Below are 17,899 nucleotides of genomic sequence, written 5' to 3' on the forward strand. Positions count from 1 at the left end.
CCTGTGTGCTTACCTTGAACTGTTGATTAAGAAAGAGGGGCTAAGTCTGGCTAAAACTTTAAGTTCTTATTTTTCCCTTTTCAAGGACATGGGAAAGTTTTCTTTAACGTATGAAGCTTCTATGACACGCTTGTTCAGAGAAGGCAGGACCGAAACTGTTCGTTCGTGTACTGTTGAATCATGCAATTTTGTTCGAACCATGGAAGACCTAACTGAAAGTGTAAGTTCATGATGTTGTTGCCTTATACAATCCATAAAGCACATGAGTTATCACTAGATATCCATATAAGTTCCCAAATAGTTTTTAAACACTTAGAGTGATGCCTTTGTTTTTTAGGAAGGAAGTGCAGCATAAGGTAATAGTCCACATTTTCTATCAATATGGCAGATATTCAAGGCTGTACTGAAAGAGAATGGCAGTAACATAGCCAAATATGCCATTTCTTACAGTTCCTGAACTCCAGAAAACTGAGATGACTTGTGAAATTTTTGTGACTTGTAACTCAAACATAGGTTTGTAAAACAACTAATCTCATATCAGTTAGGCTTTCCTTTCTGATAGGGAAGCAAGTATTATTCACAGGAAATAAGTAGTTCCTCTTACATGTTGATTTCAGTGGGCTTTTTAATCTTTCTTGTGATGTTCTGATTAGCAAACAAAGCAAACATGGTCTAGGGGAAAACTTCTTGGTTTGGAAAACTTGGACAATACTGGTTAAAATGTTTGCTGTCAAAATGGAAGGGTGGAGGACGGTCATCTTGAGGGCTGTCTGTTCTTTAATCCACTGCTAGTCACAGTTTTCACAGATACAGTTGATGAAATAGAATCATAGAATCATTTAAGTTGGAAAGGACCTTCAAGATCATTGAGTCCAACCATCAACCATGCCCACTAAACCATGTCCTGAAGTGCCTTGTCCAAGCGCTTTTTGAATATCTCCAGGGATGGTGACTCAACCCCTTCCCTGGGCAGCCTATTCCAATATGTGACAACCCTTTCAGTAAAGAAATTTCTCCTAATATGTAAACCTCCCCTGCCGCAACTTGAGGCCATTTCCTCTAGTCCTATCACCAGCCACCTGACAGAAGAGACCAGCACCCACCTCACTACAACCTCCTTTCAGGTAGTTGTAGAGAGCGATAAGGTCTCCCCTCAGCCTCCTTTTCCTCCAGACTAAACAACCCCAGTTCCCTCAGCCACTCCTCCTAAGACTTGTGCTCCAGGCCCCTCACCAACTTGGTTGCCCTTCTCTGGACATGCTCCAGCACCTCAATGTCTTTCCTGTAATGAGGGGCCCCAAACTGAACATAGTACTCAAGATGCAGCCTAACCAGTGCTGAGTACGGGGGAACAATCACCTCCCTGCTGCTGCTGGCGACACTATTTCTGATACAGGCCAGGATACCATTGGTCATCTTGGCCACCTGGGCACACTGCTGGCTCGTATTCAGCCGGCTGTCAGCCAGCACCCCCAGGTCTTTTTCTGCCAGGCAGCTTTCCAGCCACTCTTCCCCAAGCCTGTAGCCCTCCATGGAGTTGTTGTGACCCAAGTGCAGGACCCGGCACTTGGCCTTGTTGAACCTCATACAATTGGCCTCGGCCCATCAATCCAACCTGTCCAGATCCCTCTGTAGAGCCTTCCTACCCGCCAGCAGATCAACCCTCCCTCCCAACTTGGTGTCATCCACAAACTTACTGAGGGTGCACTCAATCCCCTCGTCCAGATCGCTGATAAAGCTATTAAAGAGAACTGGCCCCAGTACTGAGCCCTGGGGAACACCACTTGTGACCCACCGCCAACTGGATTTAACTTCATTCACCACACCCTTTGGGCTCATCCAGCCAGCCAGTTTTTTACCCAGGGCAGAGTACACTTACCTAAGCCATGAGCTCCCAGCTTCTCAAGGAGTATGCGGTGAGAAACAGTGTCAAAGACCTTACTGAAGTCCAGGTAGACAATAAATCATTATATTTGCAGGTTTTGCTAAGCTGAAGGGGATTTCCAGTTCTTCAGTGTCAATAAAAATTTGACCAGAAAAAGAGGATTTTGTTAAATAGGAATGTAGTCAAGGTATTGCATCCAGGCCTGAGTAACAGCTGCATGGGTAGAAGTTCTAATGAAAAAGACCTAGGATTGTAATAATCAGTAACTGAATACTAACATAACACATGCAGTGCTATGCCATTGGGAAAAATGGAGCCCTCAGTTAGTCTTGCCCTTTATTTTTAGTAGTCTTTTGTCTCTGCACTTTTTTTCTAGTACAGTATTAGCTGGGGTGGTGTGTCCAGTTTTGGACACTACACTTGATGTATGGATGGATTGGAGACAGTCTAAAGGAGAGCAAGAAGGATGGTTAGAAACCTCTGAAGATGATCTGTGAGGAGAGTTTGAACTTAATTATTCTTGCCTAGTCTAAAGAAGAGAGAACACTGTGGAAGAGGTGGGGAGCCAGGTTGTGCTCAAGATGATAAAAAGGCTTATGCAGAGATGATAGGAACAATCTGTTCTCTGTCCTAGGAAGTAATGGACTTAAATTTCAGAAAGAAACACATTAGGGAAACATTTTCTGCTGGTAAGGATAATGAGTAAGGAGGGAAATAGTGAGAAGCCTGAAACATTACCTGGGGAGGTTGTGTTTTCACTTTGAAAAATCTTTAAAAGTAAGTTACATAATGGTCCTTCAGGACAGAGTTTTAGTTGATCATATCTTAGGGCAGAGAAGTCTAAGCAGATGAGCAGATTAGCTTTCTTTAGAAAGAAAGAACCCCATGATTCTATGAATAAATGTTGCACAGAGAAAGAGAAACTTTCTTCTCCCTCCTCTTTCTGGAAGTTCTATGTAGATAAAATCCCCCTGGATTTATCAATATGCCGTGCTGGGAGCTGTGATCAGACCAGTGCAAGTCTAGAAATCCAGCCATGTCAACATGTCATACATAACTGTATGGCACAGCTACTGTACAACTACCCTGTGTATAGAAAGTAATTTTGACATAATCCTAATGTCAGAATTAACTGCTATTACATCTCTGCAGTTAACATCTGCATTTTTGTTAAAGGCATAAGGTAGCCCTATACATGGCAAGATCATATATATAGCAGACTTCATTCTGCTCACTTCTTTATTTTTCCAATGGTTACTACAAAACTGTTTCTTTTTCAGACTTGTTGATTCATTACTGTCCTTCACCTGGAATGATCAGCCACAGAGCACAGGAACCCTGCCTTCATAATGCAATTTTTAGTTTTTATGTGTTATGAAGATTATATTATATGCATTTGTATATTATTTTAAAAAGAGTTGTCTGCCTTTACTGCTTGCTTCTACTTTTCTCTGGGTTTTTCCTTAGAATTTTTCCTGAGCACTTGTATCCTCCATGGACTATCCACAAAGCTTTACTCCTGAATGCCAATGGTAGGCATGCCTAGTATGACTACAAGTGATTTATTAGTTTATCATGCTGGCAGCCAATAGGCTGCTCACTGTGTCCCAAAATAAGTGGTGTAAAATGCAGTGATGCTGGAGATAAGAAGTGACAGTTTGCCATATACTTGGTGTGTTGCATTCCACATTATAAAATCTTAATACAATGGGTGTCTTAAGTGTTTTAAACAGACACTTTCTTTCAGCCCTTGCAACATTCATGCAGTGTTCGTAGAATCATAGACTATCTCTAATTGGAAGGGACCCATAAGGATCATTGAGTTCCACTCCCTGCTCCTCCCGGGAATACCTAAAACTAAACCATATGACTAAGAGTGTTGTCCAGATGTTCCTTGAATTCAGACAGCTTTTGTGCTGTGACCACTTCCCCAGGGAGCCTGTTCCAGTGACCGACCACCATCTCAGTGAAGAACCTTTTCCTAATGTCCAATCTGAACTTCCCCTGATGCAGCTTCATTCCATTTCCTCATGTCCTATTGCTGGTCACAGAGAGAAGAGATCTGCACCTCCCTCTCCGCTTGAGGAAGTTGTAGACTGCGGTGAGGTCACCCCTCAGCCTTCTCTTCTCCAAGCTGAACAAACCTAGTGACCTCAGCTGCTCCTCATATGTCTTGCCCTCGAGACCTTTCACCATCTTGGTTGCCCTCCTGTGGACACACTCTGATAGTTTGATGACTTTATATTGAGGTGCCCAAAACTGCACACAGTACTCGAGGTGGGGCCACACCAGTGCAGTGTAGAGTGGGACAGTCACCACTCTCAACCAGCTAGCTATGCTGTGCTTGATGCACCCCAGGACACGGTTGGCCCTTTTGGCTGCCAGGGCACACTGTTGACTCACATTCAACTTGCCATTGACCCAAACTCCCAGATCTCATTCTGCAGGGCTGGTCTCCAGCCTCTCGTCCGCCAGTTTGTACGTATAACCAGGACTACCCTGTCCCAGGTGCGGAATCCGGAACTTACTCTTGTTAAATTTTGTACAGTTGGTGATTGCCCAGCTCTCTAGTCTATCCAGAGCTCTCCATAAGGCCTCTCTACCCTTGAGGGAGTCCACAGCTCCTCCTAATTTAGTATCATTGGCAAACTTACTTAATGTACATTCAAGTCCTGTGTCCAGATTCATTATAAAAGCATTGAAGAGCACTGGCCCTAAAATTGAGCCCTGGGGAGCCCCACTGGTGACTGGCCACCAGCCTGATGTAACCCCATTTATTATAACTCTTTGAGCCTGACCCATGAGCCAATTGTTCACCCAATGTATTATGGACTTGTCTAGCTGTATGCTGGACATTTTGTCTAGAAGGATGCTGTGAGAGACAGTTATCAAAATCTTTGCTAAAATCCAAACCATCCCACATCTACTGGCTTCCTTTGGCCAGCTAGGTGGGTGACCGTGTCGTAAAAGGAAATTAGGTTACTTAAACAGGACTTTCCCTTTGCAAACCTGTGTTAGCTGTGACCAATAGCTACATTGTCTCTCAATTGTTTTTCAATAACTCCCAGAATGACAGTCTCCGTAATTTTACCAGGCACTGAATTGAGACTGACAGCCTGTAATTACCAGGGTCTTGCTTCTTACCCTTCTTGAAAACTGGGACAACATTTGCCAGCTTCCAGTTGACGGGGACCTCTCCATATTCCCAAGACCATTGAAAAATAATGGAGAGAGGTCCCGTGATAACATCGGCCAGCTCTTTTCCTACGCTGGGTTGAATCCCACTGGGCCCCATACGCTTATGTGCCTCCAGTGGGAGCAGCAAGTTTTGAACAAGTTCAGAGTTGGCTGGGAGTTTATCGTCCTCCCCAGTCACAGTCTTGCAACACAGGGCTCTGGGGGTGCCAGGGCCCATCGTTGGTGTTAAAGACAGAGGTGAAGAAGGCACTAAATGTCTCTGCTTTGTCTATGTCCCTATTTGTGAGGAGCCCTTTTTGTTGTCCTTCACAGTACTAGCCAGCTTGAAGTCTAATAAAGCTTTGTCCACACGAATTTTCTCCCTGCAGTGGCAAACAGCATCCCTGTAGTCCTCCCGTGTCGCCTGTCCTTGCTTCCAAGGTCCATATACTTTCCTTTTCAACCTAAGTTCTAGAAGAAGGTCCCTGCTCAGCCAAGCAGGCCTTTTACCCCTCTTGCTTGACTTCTGACGCTTTGGAATTGCCTGCTCCTGAGCTCTTAAGAGAAGGCTTTTTAAAAAAGACCAGCATTCAGGGACTCCTGTACCTTCAGTGTTGTCAGTTTGCTTTTTAAAGTGGATGTTGCAGTTCCAGCTTGCCTTAAATCATGCTGAGGTTTGCTCTTCTGTAACTTTTTAAGACTAAGGTCTCCAGAAACTAAATGTACAATAATGTAATAAACTTGACTTGTAATCATGTTTGATTCTGGTTTAGATCACACTTAAAATACAAGTTTGTTTTCACTATGCATTGTTTACAGCAGGTAATGGTTGACACTTGCTAATACCTGAAATTGAATGCATGAGGTTGAAAAGTCAGAGGATACTAGTATTTGGTGTTAGTTGCACGCATCATCTTATACTTTTACCATGAAGTGCTCTAGGCTTGAGAGCCATTGCTGTAACTTAGTTTCTGCACCTCCATCCTCAACCCAGTTCACTTAACTGATTTTTCTTCATCTTTTTTTTGTTGTTAGAATGAAAATAAGCTTAAGTTCTTCCGGCTTGCTGCTGCCAAACATCAGCATTTATATCGTCTCGCCATGACTGGTGCTGGCATTGACCGCCATCTGTTCTGCCTTTATGTTGTGTCCAAGTACCTTGCTGTAGATTCTCCTTTCCTTAAGGAAGTAAGTGACTTTTGATAACTATAAATTACAGTAAATAATCCTTTGTTTAGTTAGTGTTTCTTGGTATCTGCTTACATACTTGTAGAACTCTGGTTTTCCTAAGAAAAAAGGTAAGAGTTTAGCTAGCATTGCTTAACATCTGCTGGTAGATTTACAAGTTAGTTTCATTTTGCTTTATGTATACACTTATTAATAGATCTGTAGTAATGCTTTCTGTGAGGTTTGTAGTGTAATACATGCTATCAAGGATTGCGAGAAAGGTATAGTCAGTATTACAAAAAAAAATACTGGTTGCTTCTGGGTTTTACATATTTTCAAGGCAGCACAACAGAGGCTGTGTGTTTTCTCTCAAGAATTTTCTTTTGGAACTGTGACAAAATCACTGTCTTTTAAGTTACTTTGAGTTAAAGGAGCTGTATATTGTGGGTTTTGTTGGTTTTTTTTTTTTAATGCACAACATTAATGTTACTGTTTATTACCATGATACATACTTCATTATTTAAACTAGATTTTAAGGTTGGGTTTTATAAAAGTAATTAGATTACTGTTGTTCATGTTTTCTGATTAATAAAAAATGTGTTCCAGCTTGCCTCCAAATTAAACCACTCACATTTGTCTGTTTGCCCTCCTAAATGTGAGTAGTGGCTAAGTCAAGAATAGAACAACTTTCTACAGCTTCCACAGACTTTTGAGATACATGTGTATTGCTAGAGATTTTTACAAGCTTTTAACTTGATGTAGTATTTTACCAGGATTTGAATATTGCTATTAATGATCTTGTTGTTAACAAGACCTGTTATGCAGAATTTACCAGGCTATAGACCACATTAATCTGTTTTGAAATAGCATTTCTATTGAAAGAACTTTTTTTCTCTTTAATATATGAGATCGTGATGTCAGTTGCTCAATGGTTTGCATATCAGGTCAAGTTTAGCTGTTTCTTTTAACCTTCTTAATTGTTCATTCCATTGAAATGGGAACTGGAGTTATCATTAATATTGCTTTATTGAGTGCTTTTTAACTTACTTGACTAGTTTTTGGGAAAGTTGCATGTTCTTAAATAGTGTGTTATACTTGTTTGCATCTCTTTCATATCTAATAAAGGTTTTGTCAGAGCCTTGGAGGCTCTCAACAAGTCAGACACCACAGCAGCACATTGATCTAAAGAAGAACCCTGAGATGTTATCCTGTGGTGGAGGATTTGGACCGGTATGTTTGCTAAATACAAGTACCCCTTTAAAAATAGTTTTATTTTGAATATACCAGTCTAAAAATTTCAGATCTGTAATACCTTAATGTTGCACATCAAAGGTGCAACACATGCTTTTAAATGCATGTGTTTAATGCTTTCCCATGATGTGGATTGCTCTGAAAAATCTGCATCACCTTTTTCTCATCTCCCACTACAAGAATAGATTATTCTTAAGGAAATACATAGTTGTCAAATGAGGTACAGGGTTCTATGGCAGAGAGATCTGATAAAGTGGGGGATTTTATCACATTACTTACGGTAATGGTCCTGCACATGGTCAGGGCAATCCCAAGCACAGATACAGGTTGGGCGATGAGTGGATTAAGAGCAGCCCTGCAGAGAAGGACTTGGGCGTGCTGGTTAATGAGAAGCTCAACATGACCTGGCAATGTGCATTAGCAGCCGAGAAAGCCAGCTGTATCCTGGGCTGCATCAAAAGCAGCGTGGCCAGCAGGTCGAGGGAGGTGATTCTCCCCCTCTACTCTGCTCTCGTGAGACCCCACCTGCAGTACTGTGTTCAGCTCTGGGGCCCGCAACATGACGGACATGGACCTGTTGGAGTGGGTCCAGAGGAGGGCCAGAAAAATGACCAGAGGGCTGGAACACCTCTCCCTTGAAGACAGGCCAAGAGAGTTGGGGTTGTTCAGCCTGGAGAAGAAAAGGCTCTGGGGAGACCTTATAGCAGCCTTCAAGTACCTTTTTAGGTACTTGAAGGCTGGGGAGGGACTTTTTACAAGGGCATGTAGTGATAGGACAAGGGGTAATGGCTTTGAACTGAAAGAGTGTAGATTTACATTAGGTATAAGGAAGAAATTCTTCACTGTCAGGATACTGAGGCACTGGAACAGGTTGCCCAGTGAGGTTGTGGATGCCCCATCCCTGGAAGAGTTCAAGGCCAGGTTGGATGGGGCTTTGAGCAACCCGGTTTAGTGGAAGGTGTCCCTGCCCATGGCAGGGGCGTTTGGAACAAGATGATCTTTAAGGTCGCTTCCAACCCAAACCATTCTATGATTCTATGCCCAGAGCTACTGTATATCAGGCAATTATTACCATGACAAATGCTTTATTACTTAAACTAGATTTTAAAGTTGAGTTTTATAGAAGTAATTTTATTGCTCTTGTTCATGTTTTCTGATTAATAAAAAATGTGTTCCAGCTTGCCTCCGAATTAAGCTACTCACATTTGTCTGCTTGCCCTTCTAAATGTGAGTAGTGGCTAAGTCAAGAATAAAACAACTTTCTACAGCTTCCGCAGACTTTTGAGATACATGTGTATTGCTAGAGTTTTTATAAGCTTTTAACTTGATGTAGTATTTTACTGGAACTTGAACATGGCCATTGATGATGATATAGTTCTTAACAAGATCTGTTAAGCAGAGTTTATGGGGCTATAGACTAGATTAACCTGTTTTCAAAAAGCATTTCTATTAAAAGAACAATGAGAGGGATCACAGGACTGCTCTTTGCCACACAGAAGTTGGGACGACAAATACAGTGTATTTTGGCTTGTTTGTTAAGCTGGAATTTGGTTTTTGTGGGGTTTTTTTTTTTAATTTATTTATTCATGTTTCTGATACAGCTTTCAGTAGTTCTTGAAGTTGGAATGAGTTTAAATTGCAGTATCAAGGAAACCTAGCTATTGCAATGCTGCTCATTAATGAGAAACTGTCTTGCTCCAGCAGATTATAAAGTCAGTATTTAGAATCCCCAAAAAGGTGTGGTCTGGCAATAAAACAGCTTTTTGGCTGCAGGAATTTCTAACACTTTTTTCCTTTTGTTTTTGCTAATGCTATATTAACTGCTTCCTTTTATTATTTCTTCATTCCTTTAATTTCCTTCCTTCAGTTGTCTGCCTTTCCAAATAACCCTGCTTACATTTCCCTTCATCATTTCTTGTATCCTTGCAAAAACTGCTTTGGTTTGCTGAAGGAGCTGAGAGATTCACTACATCAGGCTTTCCTTGTGTGTTGTGTGTGTTGGTTTTGGGGTTGTTTTTTTTCAGTATTCTGTAGAATATAGCCCTGTAGCACTAATGGTTGGAAGACTATCGGGCTGCTTGGCAGAAGTGGCAGCAAAGAGCTTGAAGGTTGTGATCCTTTGAGTTAAGAAAGAGAGGAAGGAGGGTGGAAGCAGGATAGTCATGGTTTACTAGGCATACTTTAAATATTACATCAGACTGAAACTTGGGACAGTTAATGCTGCTAATGTTGAAATCGGACCAGAGTTCTGTTCATGGTATGCGTGTTCAGAAACATATCTTTGCTGTAGTATTGGATGATTTCGCCTTTGGGCAAGTTTTCATACTATGAGGCTTGTATACTCTGTATGTATATACTGTATTTGTTTACATCTGCAGAGTGATCCCATGAAACAGGATGTTTAGGTATACAACTGAACTATTTTATTCCTTTCTCCTTAAGCACTGAAGCTGTATAGCTGCTTAGGACCAGACCTTGATAGAAGGTCTTTGAAAAAGTATTGTATTTCAAAATACTAAAACTAAGAAATATTACAGACATGTATTCAGAAAATGTTAATTCTGTGCACTTCAGATGAGACTAGAACCATTTCCTTAAGTGGAATAAGTCTTCAGAAATGGTGCATTAAATGTAGAAGCTTAATTTTTGCTTGAGGAGAAATTGCAACTGATTTTTAAAACTGCACAGTAAGAATTGTGTAATTGTGTATAAGATAATTTAGGAATGGAAGAAAAAAAAAAGTTTAGAACTTGTTTTTTCTCTTCTTTCTTCCCCTAGGTGGCTGATGATGGTTATGGTGTTTCTTATATTATCTTGGATGAAAATTCCATCCATTTCCATGTCTCCAGCAAAATATCTTGTTCTGAGACGGTAAGAGTCAGTCCTTTCCTATGGTTTAATAAATCTGTTCTGATATCTGCTTATAAAACTGTTCTACTTATTGTCCAGAAAAATTTAGTAGGACTTGCAACATACAGTTATAACGTGTTTTTTCTTTCTCAACACATGCTGTTTTGTTGGGGTGTTTTTTTGTCTCCACTTCTATAAATTTAATAGCTTTATGAACCAAGGAAACCATATTCTATTTCATTTATGCTTTCAAGCATAAAGAAAGCACGTGGCCCACAGTCATCTTTACACATGTGTAGTTCCCTGGAACTTGTGTAAAATGACTCATATCTGTCCCATAAACAGGAAGATGAGTGTCTCCTGTTTTTTGTTATTATAGTTTTGCTTTGATTTGTCTCTGGCTGCAGTTGTAAAGGCAGAGCAAAATGTATGCTCCCTATTCTTTAAATCTTCTTGGTTTAAATAATACTGAAAGAAGCTGGCCCATAAGTTGTAGTCTGTGCTTGAGAAACGTAATTAATAAAAAATTTATGACAATAAGACCCCTTATTAGAATGCAGTAGATGTCATCTATTCACTATCCTGCTGTTGCGGAGGCCTGCTTTGAGTGAGCTTCAATTCATCCTTCCCTTTACATTTTTATGACTGTAATAAACCTGCTGAGTTTGTTCAAGATTACATACCTGACCTAGTTTTCCTCTTTTGACCTTAACTTGTCCAAGATCTTGGTGCCTTTGGTTAATCATTAAAGATTAGGAAATACAACTTTTTTTTTTTTTTCATAGTTCAAATTGTTCTTCAGATGTCTGTTAGCTTGTACTTTAAATTTCTCTGTATTTTTTACTTACTAGTCAAGTCAAAGGTCCATACAGAAAAGGCAGCATTTCATGTGCATGGCCTTGATATTAGTAGGGTCTTTGTAGTAGGTCCTGTAATATAGCTAATAATTTATATTTGTAATCTTAATTTTTTCCTTGTACCATTCATCTGACACTTAGAATAAACAGCACAAGTTCATAGTTTGTTTACACTTAGATAATTGTGATTTTCATTTTCAACACTTTGTGTAATTTTTAATGGCAAATGATTCAGGATTCTGATAGGAACTCAAATACAAAATGTCTTTCTGCTCTTTCAGTACTTCTAGGTATTGGTCATACATTTTCTGAACATTCTTTTGTTTTCTGAAAATTAGCTTTTGCAAAATCTTGTATAAAAAACCAATACCAAGCCCCAGATATTTTAAAGTAACAGAAAGCTATAGATGCATCTGATTTCAAAAAGAGATGATCTCAGTTCTGTCTGTAGGAAAGTAAATGCACAATGAAGAACTCATTAGTCAGTAATATCATAAACCTGGATTAATTTGTATAGCATTAAAATTCTTGTGGTTTAAATTCCCCATTTTGTGGTAAAATACATGCCCTAATTCTCTAAGCTCCAAAATTACAAAATATTAAAAGGTTCCATCTTTTGCCTAAAACATAACTGTTGATTGACAGTACAAGTCTTTGGTTTTGTTTTTTTGTTTGTTTTTAAAGGATTCTCATCGTTTTGGAAAAAACATCCAAAAAGCAATGGTTGACATCATGGGTTTATTTAACCTTAGTAAAAACTGTACCAAGTGATTGCCTTATTGGTGCCAACCAATCTCCTGTTGTTGGGATGAGAACTCTTCTGCACAGTGAATGAGAGCAAGGTTTCTCAAACAGCTGATGAAGAAACTGAGTCAACATCTTCTTGATCACCTATGAAAACCTTAGCAGTGTATTGAAAGTTTCTTTTTTTTTTCTTTTTTTTTCAGTAGTTTGGAAGAGTTTATTTCCACAAAGGATGACTTTTGAAATCTTGTACATTTCTAGGGATGAAGTATATTATCACTGCATGAAGTCATGTATATTCTTAACTCCTGCAGTTTTCTCTTAATTTGTATACACTTGCTCTATTTTTACTTAAAATTAGTCTACTTGTATTCCAGAATCAAAGGGATAAAACACACCGTCTTAAACTCAGATACTAAGTTCGATTTGCTATGTATTAATAGCAGAATGTTCTTCAGTATATCTGTTGCTTTATGTCAATGAATGACAGAACTTGTGGCTGTTTACTTTCATTGTTTTGGGGGGCAAGGTTTAAGGTAATTTCTGTAAAACATACAAAAAAAAATCCCTGATATTACCCACTGTAACATATAAAGTTGTAGAATTTTGGGGGGTTTTGGAAAAAAAAACAACCATTGGGTAGTGCTACATTGGGTAGTAAAATGTGTCACCTAATTGGCAGGTGTCACATTTTTCTTATTGCTCACAAGCATATTTGCTACATCATTGATTTTAATTCCGTATAAATAATTGAACCTGTGTGCTTGTTCATGTGAGTGCCTTAGAAAAAGAAAGATCCTAAACCCAGGAAAAAAGCTTATGCTGGGAGTTGGTTTTACACTGTCTTAGTGGTGAAGGAGGTGAAGTAGTAGTAATGCAGATCTAGTTTTCAAATTATAAGATGGGTTGATGTGGCATAAGTAGACGTGAATATGTTGCCATATGGTGCAGTTAGGCTTAAAGCTGTAATGAAATGCTCCCATCTTAAATAGCAAAGATCAGTCCCTATGAAATGCAGGAATAACGTGTTTCAGAGCTACAGTTACTCATGTGTTTATTTTGGTGAGTGGTATTGGCAGTCGTTTGAGATAAGAGTTTCTGGGTCCCAGGGAATGTCAATTTAGTTAAATGCAACCTGTTGGATAGTCTGTGAAGCAATGCTGCCTGTAGAGGCTGATAATTGCAGTTTGCCTGCTTTCAGCCTGGAAGGACCACTACTGCATTGGCAACCATCTGCATGAGAAGGGCAAACTATTAAAGCTGTGGAAAATAGCTCCAGAATGGGAAGATCCTGGCCTTCTCAGACCCCTCCTGGGAGATGCTCTTGGTCAAGCACAGTTTCTGAAGGATACAAGGAAGAAGGAGGGGAAAGCTATTTCACTCAAAAAGAAGCATAATGTTTCCAAGTCCAGAAATAAAATGGCTACTACATAATGGAGTAACTTTGTGTGAGATGCTTCTCTTCCCCAGGCTTTATAGGTGTGGTTACTTTTTACATCCTGCAGTGCAGTAAAGTGTACCTGTTAGCGTAACAATTTTATGTTGTGTTTTTTTTTTTTAATGTAAGGTACATGGTATTTAGTAGTACAGTGAATGCTGCTCCAGAGCTATGCTGATCTTAAAAGGCCTTTCGGGTTGATATAAAACTTCTCATTAGACTTTGAATGTTTTCTGGCCAGTATTTCTAACTTTCCATGCCTCTTCATGTTTTGGGGTTTTTTTTTTACTCTAATGTAACTATTGAAACACCTGTGTATGTATGTTTGAGGTCGGAAGCCCCATCCCAGATGCATCCTTAAACAAATACATGCTTACATAAATGTAGGAACCCTCACAGGAGTTGGCCAACTACACTTATCATTTGATTAGGGTACAGTGTGTGGGAAAGGACACTTTGAAATAAGCCTTACCACAGCTGGCAGGCCTGGCATTTATCAAACTACTCCAACAATTTTGTAGTGATCTATTCTTTTGGAGCTGCAGACATAATGCACAGGTTTTTTGTTGTTTTGTTTTGTTTTTTTAATTGACCAGTGACCAGTCTGTGCTTAAATGAACATTAGGGCATATGAGCTTGTAGGATTTTCTTTAAAAAAAGAGAAAAAAAAAGTTTAGATTTGACTCTCAGGTTTTAAATGTTTCAAGTCTAATTATAGTTAGTGCAGTTATCAATGCAATTTTACATTCTTAGAGAGTAAGTATAATTGGCACAGAAAGCTGTTTTTTATTGTAAATGTTTTAAACATTTTGTCATGTTAAATGTGTCTTTTTTTAATTTGGGATAGGTCATAATCCCTAAACAGATAAGATTTTATTTCATTTTCTTTAAAATGTCAACAGCATGTAAATAAAATATGCTTTTTGGATGTAAATCTTAGAAATCCACAGTGAATGTAGGTTATTAATAAATAACTAATTTAAATCTCGATGTTCAATATTGTGTACATACAGTAGAACTGCTTGCTTTTTTGCTCAAAAGCCATAGGAATGTAACTGATATTACCTAGATTTGAATGAACCTTCTAGTACAGTGTACTTTATAATAAAGTAAAATGTTCATATTCCAGAAAAACTATAAATTTGTTACTAAAACCTTGAATCACTTATTCTCAATTAGTGAGATATTAGTGATTTAAGAGCTCAAGTTAGGGTTGAGTAGGTGGGTTGGATGATAATAAATTGACTTGTTTATTAAATAGCATGGAATTGGTGGAATACCTCAAATGTGCATTTTCCAAATTTCTTATTTCAGCTATTTCGTGCCAGAGATTAGGAGAGCATTATAAGTGCATTTAGAGGCTACCATTTTACAGGATTAATACCATTCCAAACTAAATATTCTTTTAAGGGTGGGGGGTTTTGAGAGACTGAGGAAGTGTGTGCCTGACCTTGAAAATCATGGTTCTAATTCAGCCTTTGTACCAATTGTTTTTCTCATATAAAATATATTAATTTAAGCTAAGGGTTTTTTTTAATCTTGTTCAATTACTCTGCATCTGTGGTTGGTTATTTACATCCAGCACTTTGTCCCTATTTTCTACCCTCTTCTGGAACTTAAAAAAATAAAATAAAATTTCACAATTACCACTACTTAGTACCATGTTTAATACCTTTTGTATCTTCTTCTGAGCTCCCTTGCTGCTGTTTCTGGACTTGTGGAATCATTGCTGTTAAATGAAGTTAGGAATGATAGCAGCAGACTATTCAGTTTATTTTAGCAGTGATTTATATATGTCTTGCTAGTTAATAGGGAATGTGTTCATGAACAGTTTTTCTTTTTCAGGTTCAGTAGTGTGCTGGTTTTGGCTGGGATAGTTAATTTTCTTCACAGTAGCTTGTATGGGACTATATTTTGGATTTGTGCTGAAAACAGTGTTGATAACACAGGGATATTCTCATTACTGCTGAGCAGTGCTTACACAGAGTCTTGGCTTTTTGAGCGAGCAGGCTGGAGGGCACAAGAATTTGGGAAGGGACACAGCTGGGACAGCTGACCCCAACTGACCCAAGGGATATTCCAAACCATATGACATCATGCTCAACTTATAAAGCTGGTGTGAAGAAGGAGGAAGGGGGGATGTTCAGAGTGATGGCGTTTGTCTTCCCAAGTCATTGTTAGGTGTGATGGATCCCTGCTTTCCTGGAGATGGCTGAACACCTGCCTGCCCACAGAAAGTGGTGAATGAATTCCTTGTTTTGGTTTGCTTGTGTGAGCGGCTCGCTTTACTTACTAAACTGTCTTTATCTCAACCCACAAGTTTTCTCACTTCTACCCTTCTGATTCTACTCCCCCATCCCACTGGGGCAGAGTGAACGAGCAGCTGCGTAGGGCTATGTTGCCAGCTGGGGTTAAACCACAAGTAGAAAGAAGAAACAACCTAGGTCTTACTTTAGATGAGCTTTTTTCATGAGATCCAAATAACTGTTGGAATGTTTCTGTGAAACAGTCTGTCTTCAAGCTAGTGGATACCAGTGGTTTGATCTTTACAGTGAATAATCCATAGAATATGAATGGTAAGGTAGTGGAGAACTAGTTCAGGCACAGAAATTTAACATTTTAACAATGTTATTTGCTTTATCTGAAGATTCCCAGCACCTGAAAACTCCTTTGAAATTGCATTAAAACTGGGGACTTCTTTGAGACAGCTGAAGATATTTTTTTACCCTGTAAAGGTTCATGTTCTGGTTTTTTAACTGCTGTTTAATTAAAAAAAAAAACCAAAACCAACCACCACCAAACAGCAACAGATCTCCCCCCCTCCCCCTGCCAAACCCCACCAAAGAGTTTTGTGTGATAGACTACTTTAGCAGTTGTTTAACTCGCTGCTTTTCTGGATGTTGCAGCCTTTGCTACATGAAAGAACAGAGTGATTTCAATTTCACGCTTCATCTCTTAGATACTGTTATTTCCTGGTTTGTGTCAAACATCTCCACCAGGGCTCTGGATACTGAAGTTGTAAATTGGTATGTTCAGTCTGAACAGACATTCTATATAGAAACTCTAGGCACAGAAAATACTGATGTATTGGTTTGGGGTATTTTCCTTCTTCCCTTAGCCTGTGTTTAAGGATGGCAAGCGTAAGATGCATCTTATGCTCAGAAAATGTTGCTGTGGTTGTACATGATGCATGGGATTAATCAGCTCTGGCTGAGACTAATGAAATCCTGTTGGGAAGTACTAGAATAAAAAACCTAGCTGTTAGATGAAACCTTTGAGAGGAGAGGAGAAAGTGTGAGGTTTCTTTGTTTTGTTTTGTTTTGTTTTTCCCTAACCTTAATGGCTGCAGACCTGGGGCCAACAGGGTGGAAGTTTGTAACCACAAGCATAAGGAAAAAAAATTATTTTTTTTTTTTTATTAATTGTATGGCACCTTATAAATGAAAGGTAGCTTGAAATTGCTTTGGGTGGTTTTAGTTGCTGTGTTGTTTTTTTTAACACACAAAATTCCCTGAAAATGAAGACATTAATATCCAAAATTAAAAGTTCAGGTTCAATTTCTGCTTTCAAGGAAACCATCTTTTATCTTAAATGGCCATAGATCGTGGCCTGGCAAGTTTGGAGTGTTTTCTAAACTCGGTGCCATAAAGATTTCAGAGGTGACAATTCCAGGATTTACATGGTGAGCTGTAGAAAGGGCTCTTAAGAGCAGAAGCTGGAAGCCAGCTATTTCACAGAATCACAGAACGGTTGAGGTTGGAAGGGACCTCTGGAGATCATCCTGACCAGATCTGGTCATGTCCAGATGGCTTTTTGAGCATCTCCGAGGGTGGAGACTCCACAGCCTCCCTGGGCAACCTGTGCTAGGGCTCAGTCACCCTCACAGTGAGAAGGGGTTTCCTGATGTTCCGAGGGAACCTCCGGTGTTTCAGTTTGTGCCCACTGCCTCTGGTCCTGTCACTGGGCACCAATGGAAAAAAGCCTGGCTCCATCTTCTTTGCACCCTCCCTTGCATTTTGTATTTCTGGGCTGAACAGTCCCAGCTCTCTCAGCCTTTCATCATAGGAGAGATGCTCCAGTCCCTTATTCATCTTCATGGCCTATTGCTGGGCCCTTGCTGGGCCCTTACCAGTGTGTCCATCTCTCTCTCATACTGGGGAGCGTGGAACTGGACTCAGCACTCCAGCTGTGGCCTTACCAGTGCTGAGTAGCAGTCTTCTACATGCGTTATCACAGGTAACCTCTCACTCAGAACCAGGGTCCTGGTTAATCTTTTACTCCCTGTAATGTGAGATAATTTCCAAGGGAAATTATACTTTAAATACAAAACAAATAAAAAAATCCCCCCCAAACACCCAAGCTAATTCGCAGGCCGTGGGTGTGCTCGTGCCTGCCTGTGAGGAGCGCGAGACTCGCCCGTCCTGGCGGGGAGCGGCTCTTGGCGCGTGCCCTGCCGCCATTAACGGTCTGGGGACTGAGGGGTGGGCGGCTGCTGCGGGGGAAGGTGAATTGCCTGAGGGAAGGGGCAGG

General features: G+C 39.9%; 1 protein-coding gene across 7 annotated transcripts in view; it reads left to right on the forward strand.

The window, feature by feature from the left end:
- Nucleotides 1-15,021, forward strand: part of CPT1A (carnitine palmitoyltransferase 1A) — a 49,089-nt gene extending 34,068 nt beyond the window's left edge. For all 7 annotated transcript variants that reach the window (XM_069803480.1, XM_069803479.1, XM_069803477.1 and 4 more), the window contains 5 exons: nt 86-220; nt 6,098-6,250; nt 7,355-7,459; nt 10,259-10,351; nt 11,872-15,021. In XM_069803480.1, coding sequence (XP_069659581.1) covers nt 86-220; nt 6,098-6,250; nt 7,355-7,459; nt 10,259-10,351; nt 11,872-11,958 — 573 coding nt within the window. In that variant the 3' untranslated portion in view covers nt 11,959-15,021. The remainder of the gene's footprint in view (nt 1-85; nt 221-6,097; nt 6,251-7,354; nt 7,460-10,258; nt 10,352-11,871) is intronic.
- The last annotated feature ends 2,878 nt before the right edge of the window (nt 15,022-17,899 follow it).

This window comes from Haliaeetus albicilla, chromosome 16, assembly GCF_947461875.1.
Source record: "Haliaeetus albicilla chromosome 16, bHalAlb1.1, whole genome shotgun sequence".
NCBI classification, from domain to species: Eukaryota; Metazoa; Chordata; class Aves; order Accipitriformes; family Accipitridae; genus Haliaeetus; species Haliaeetus albicilla.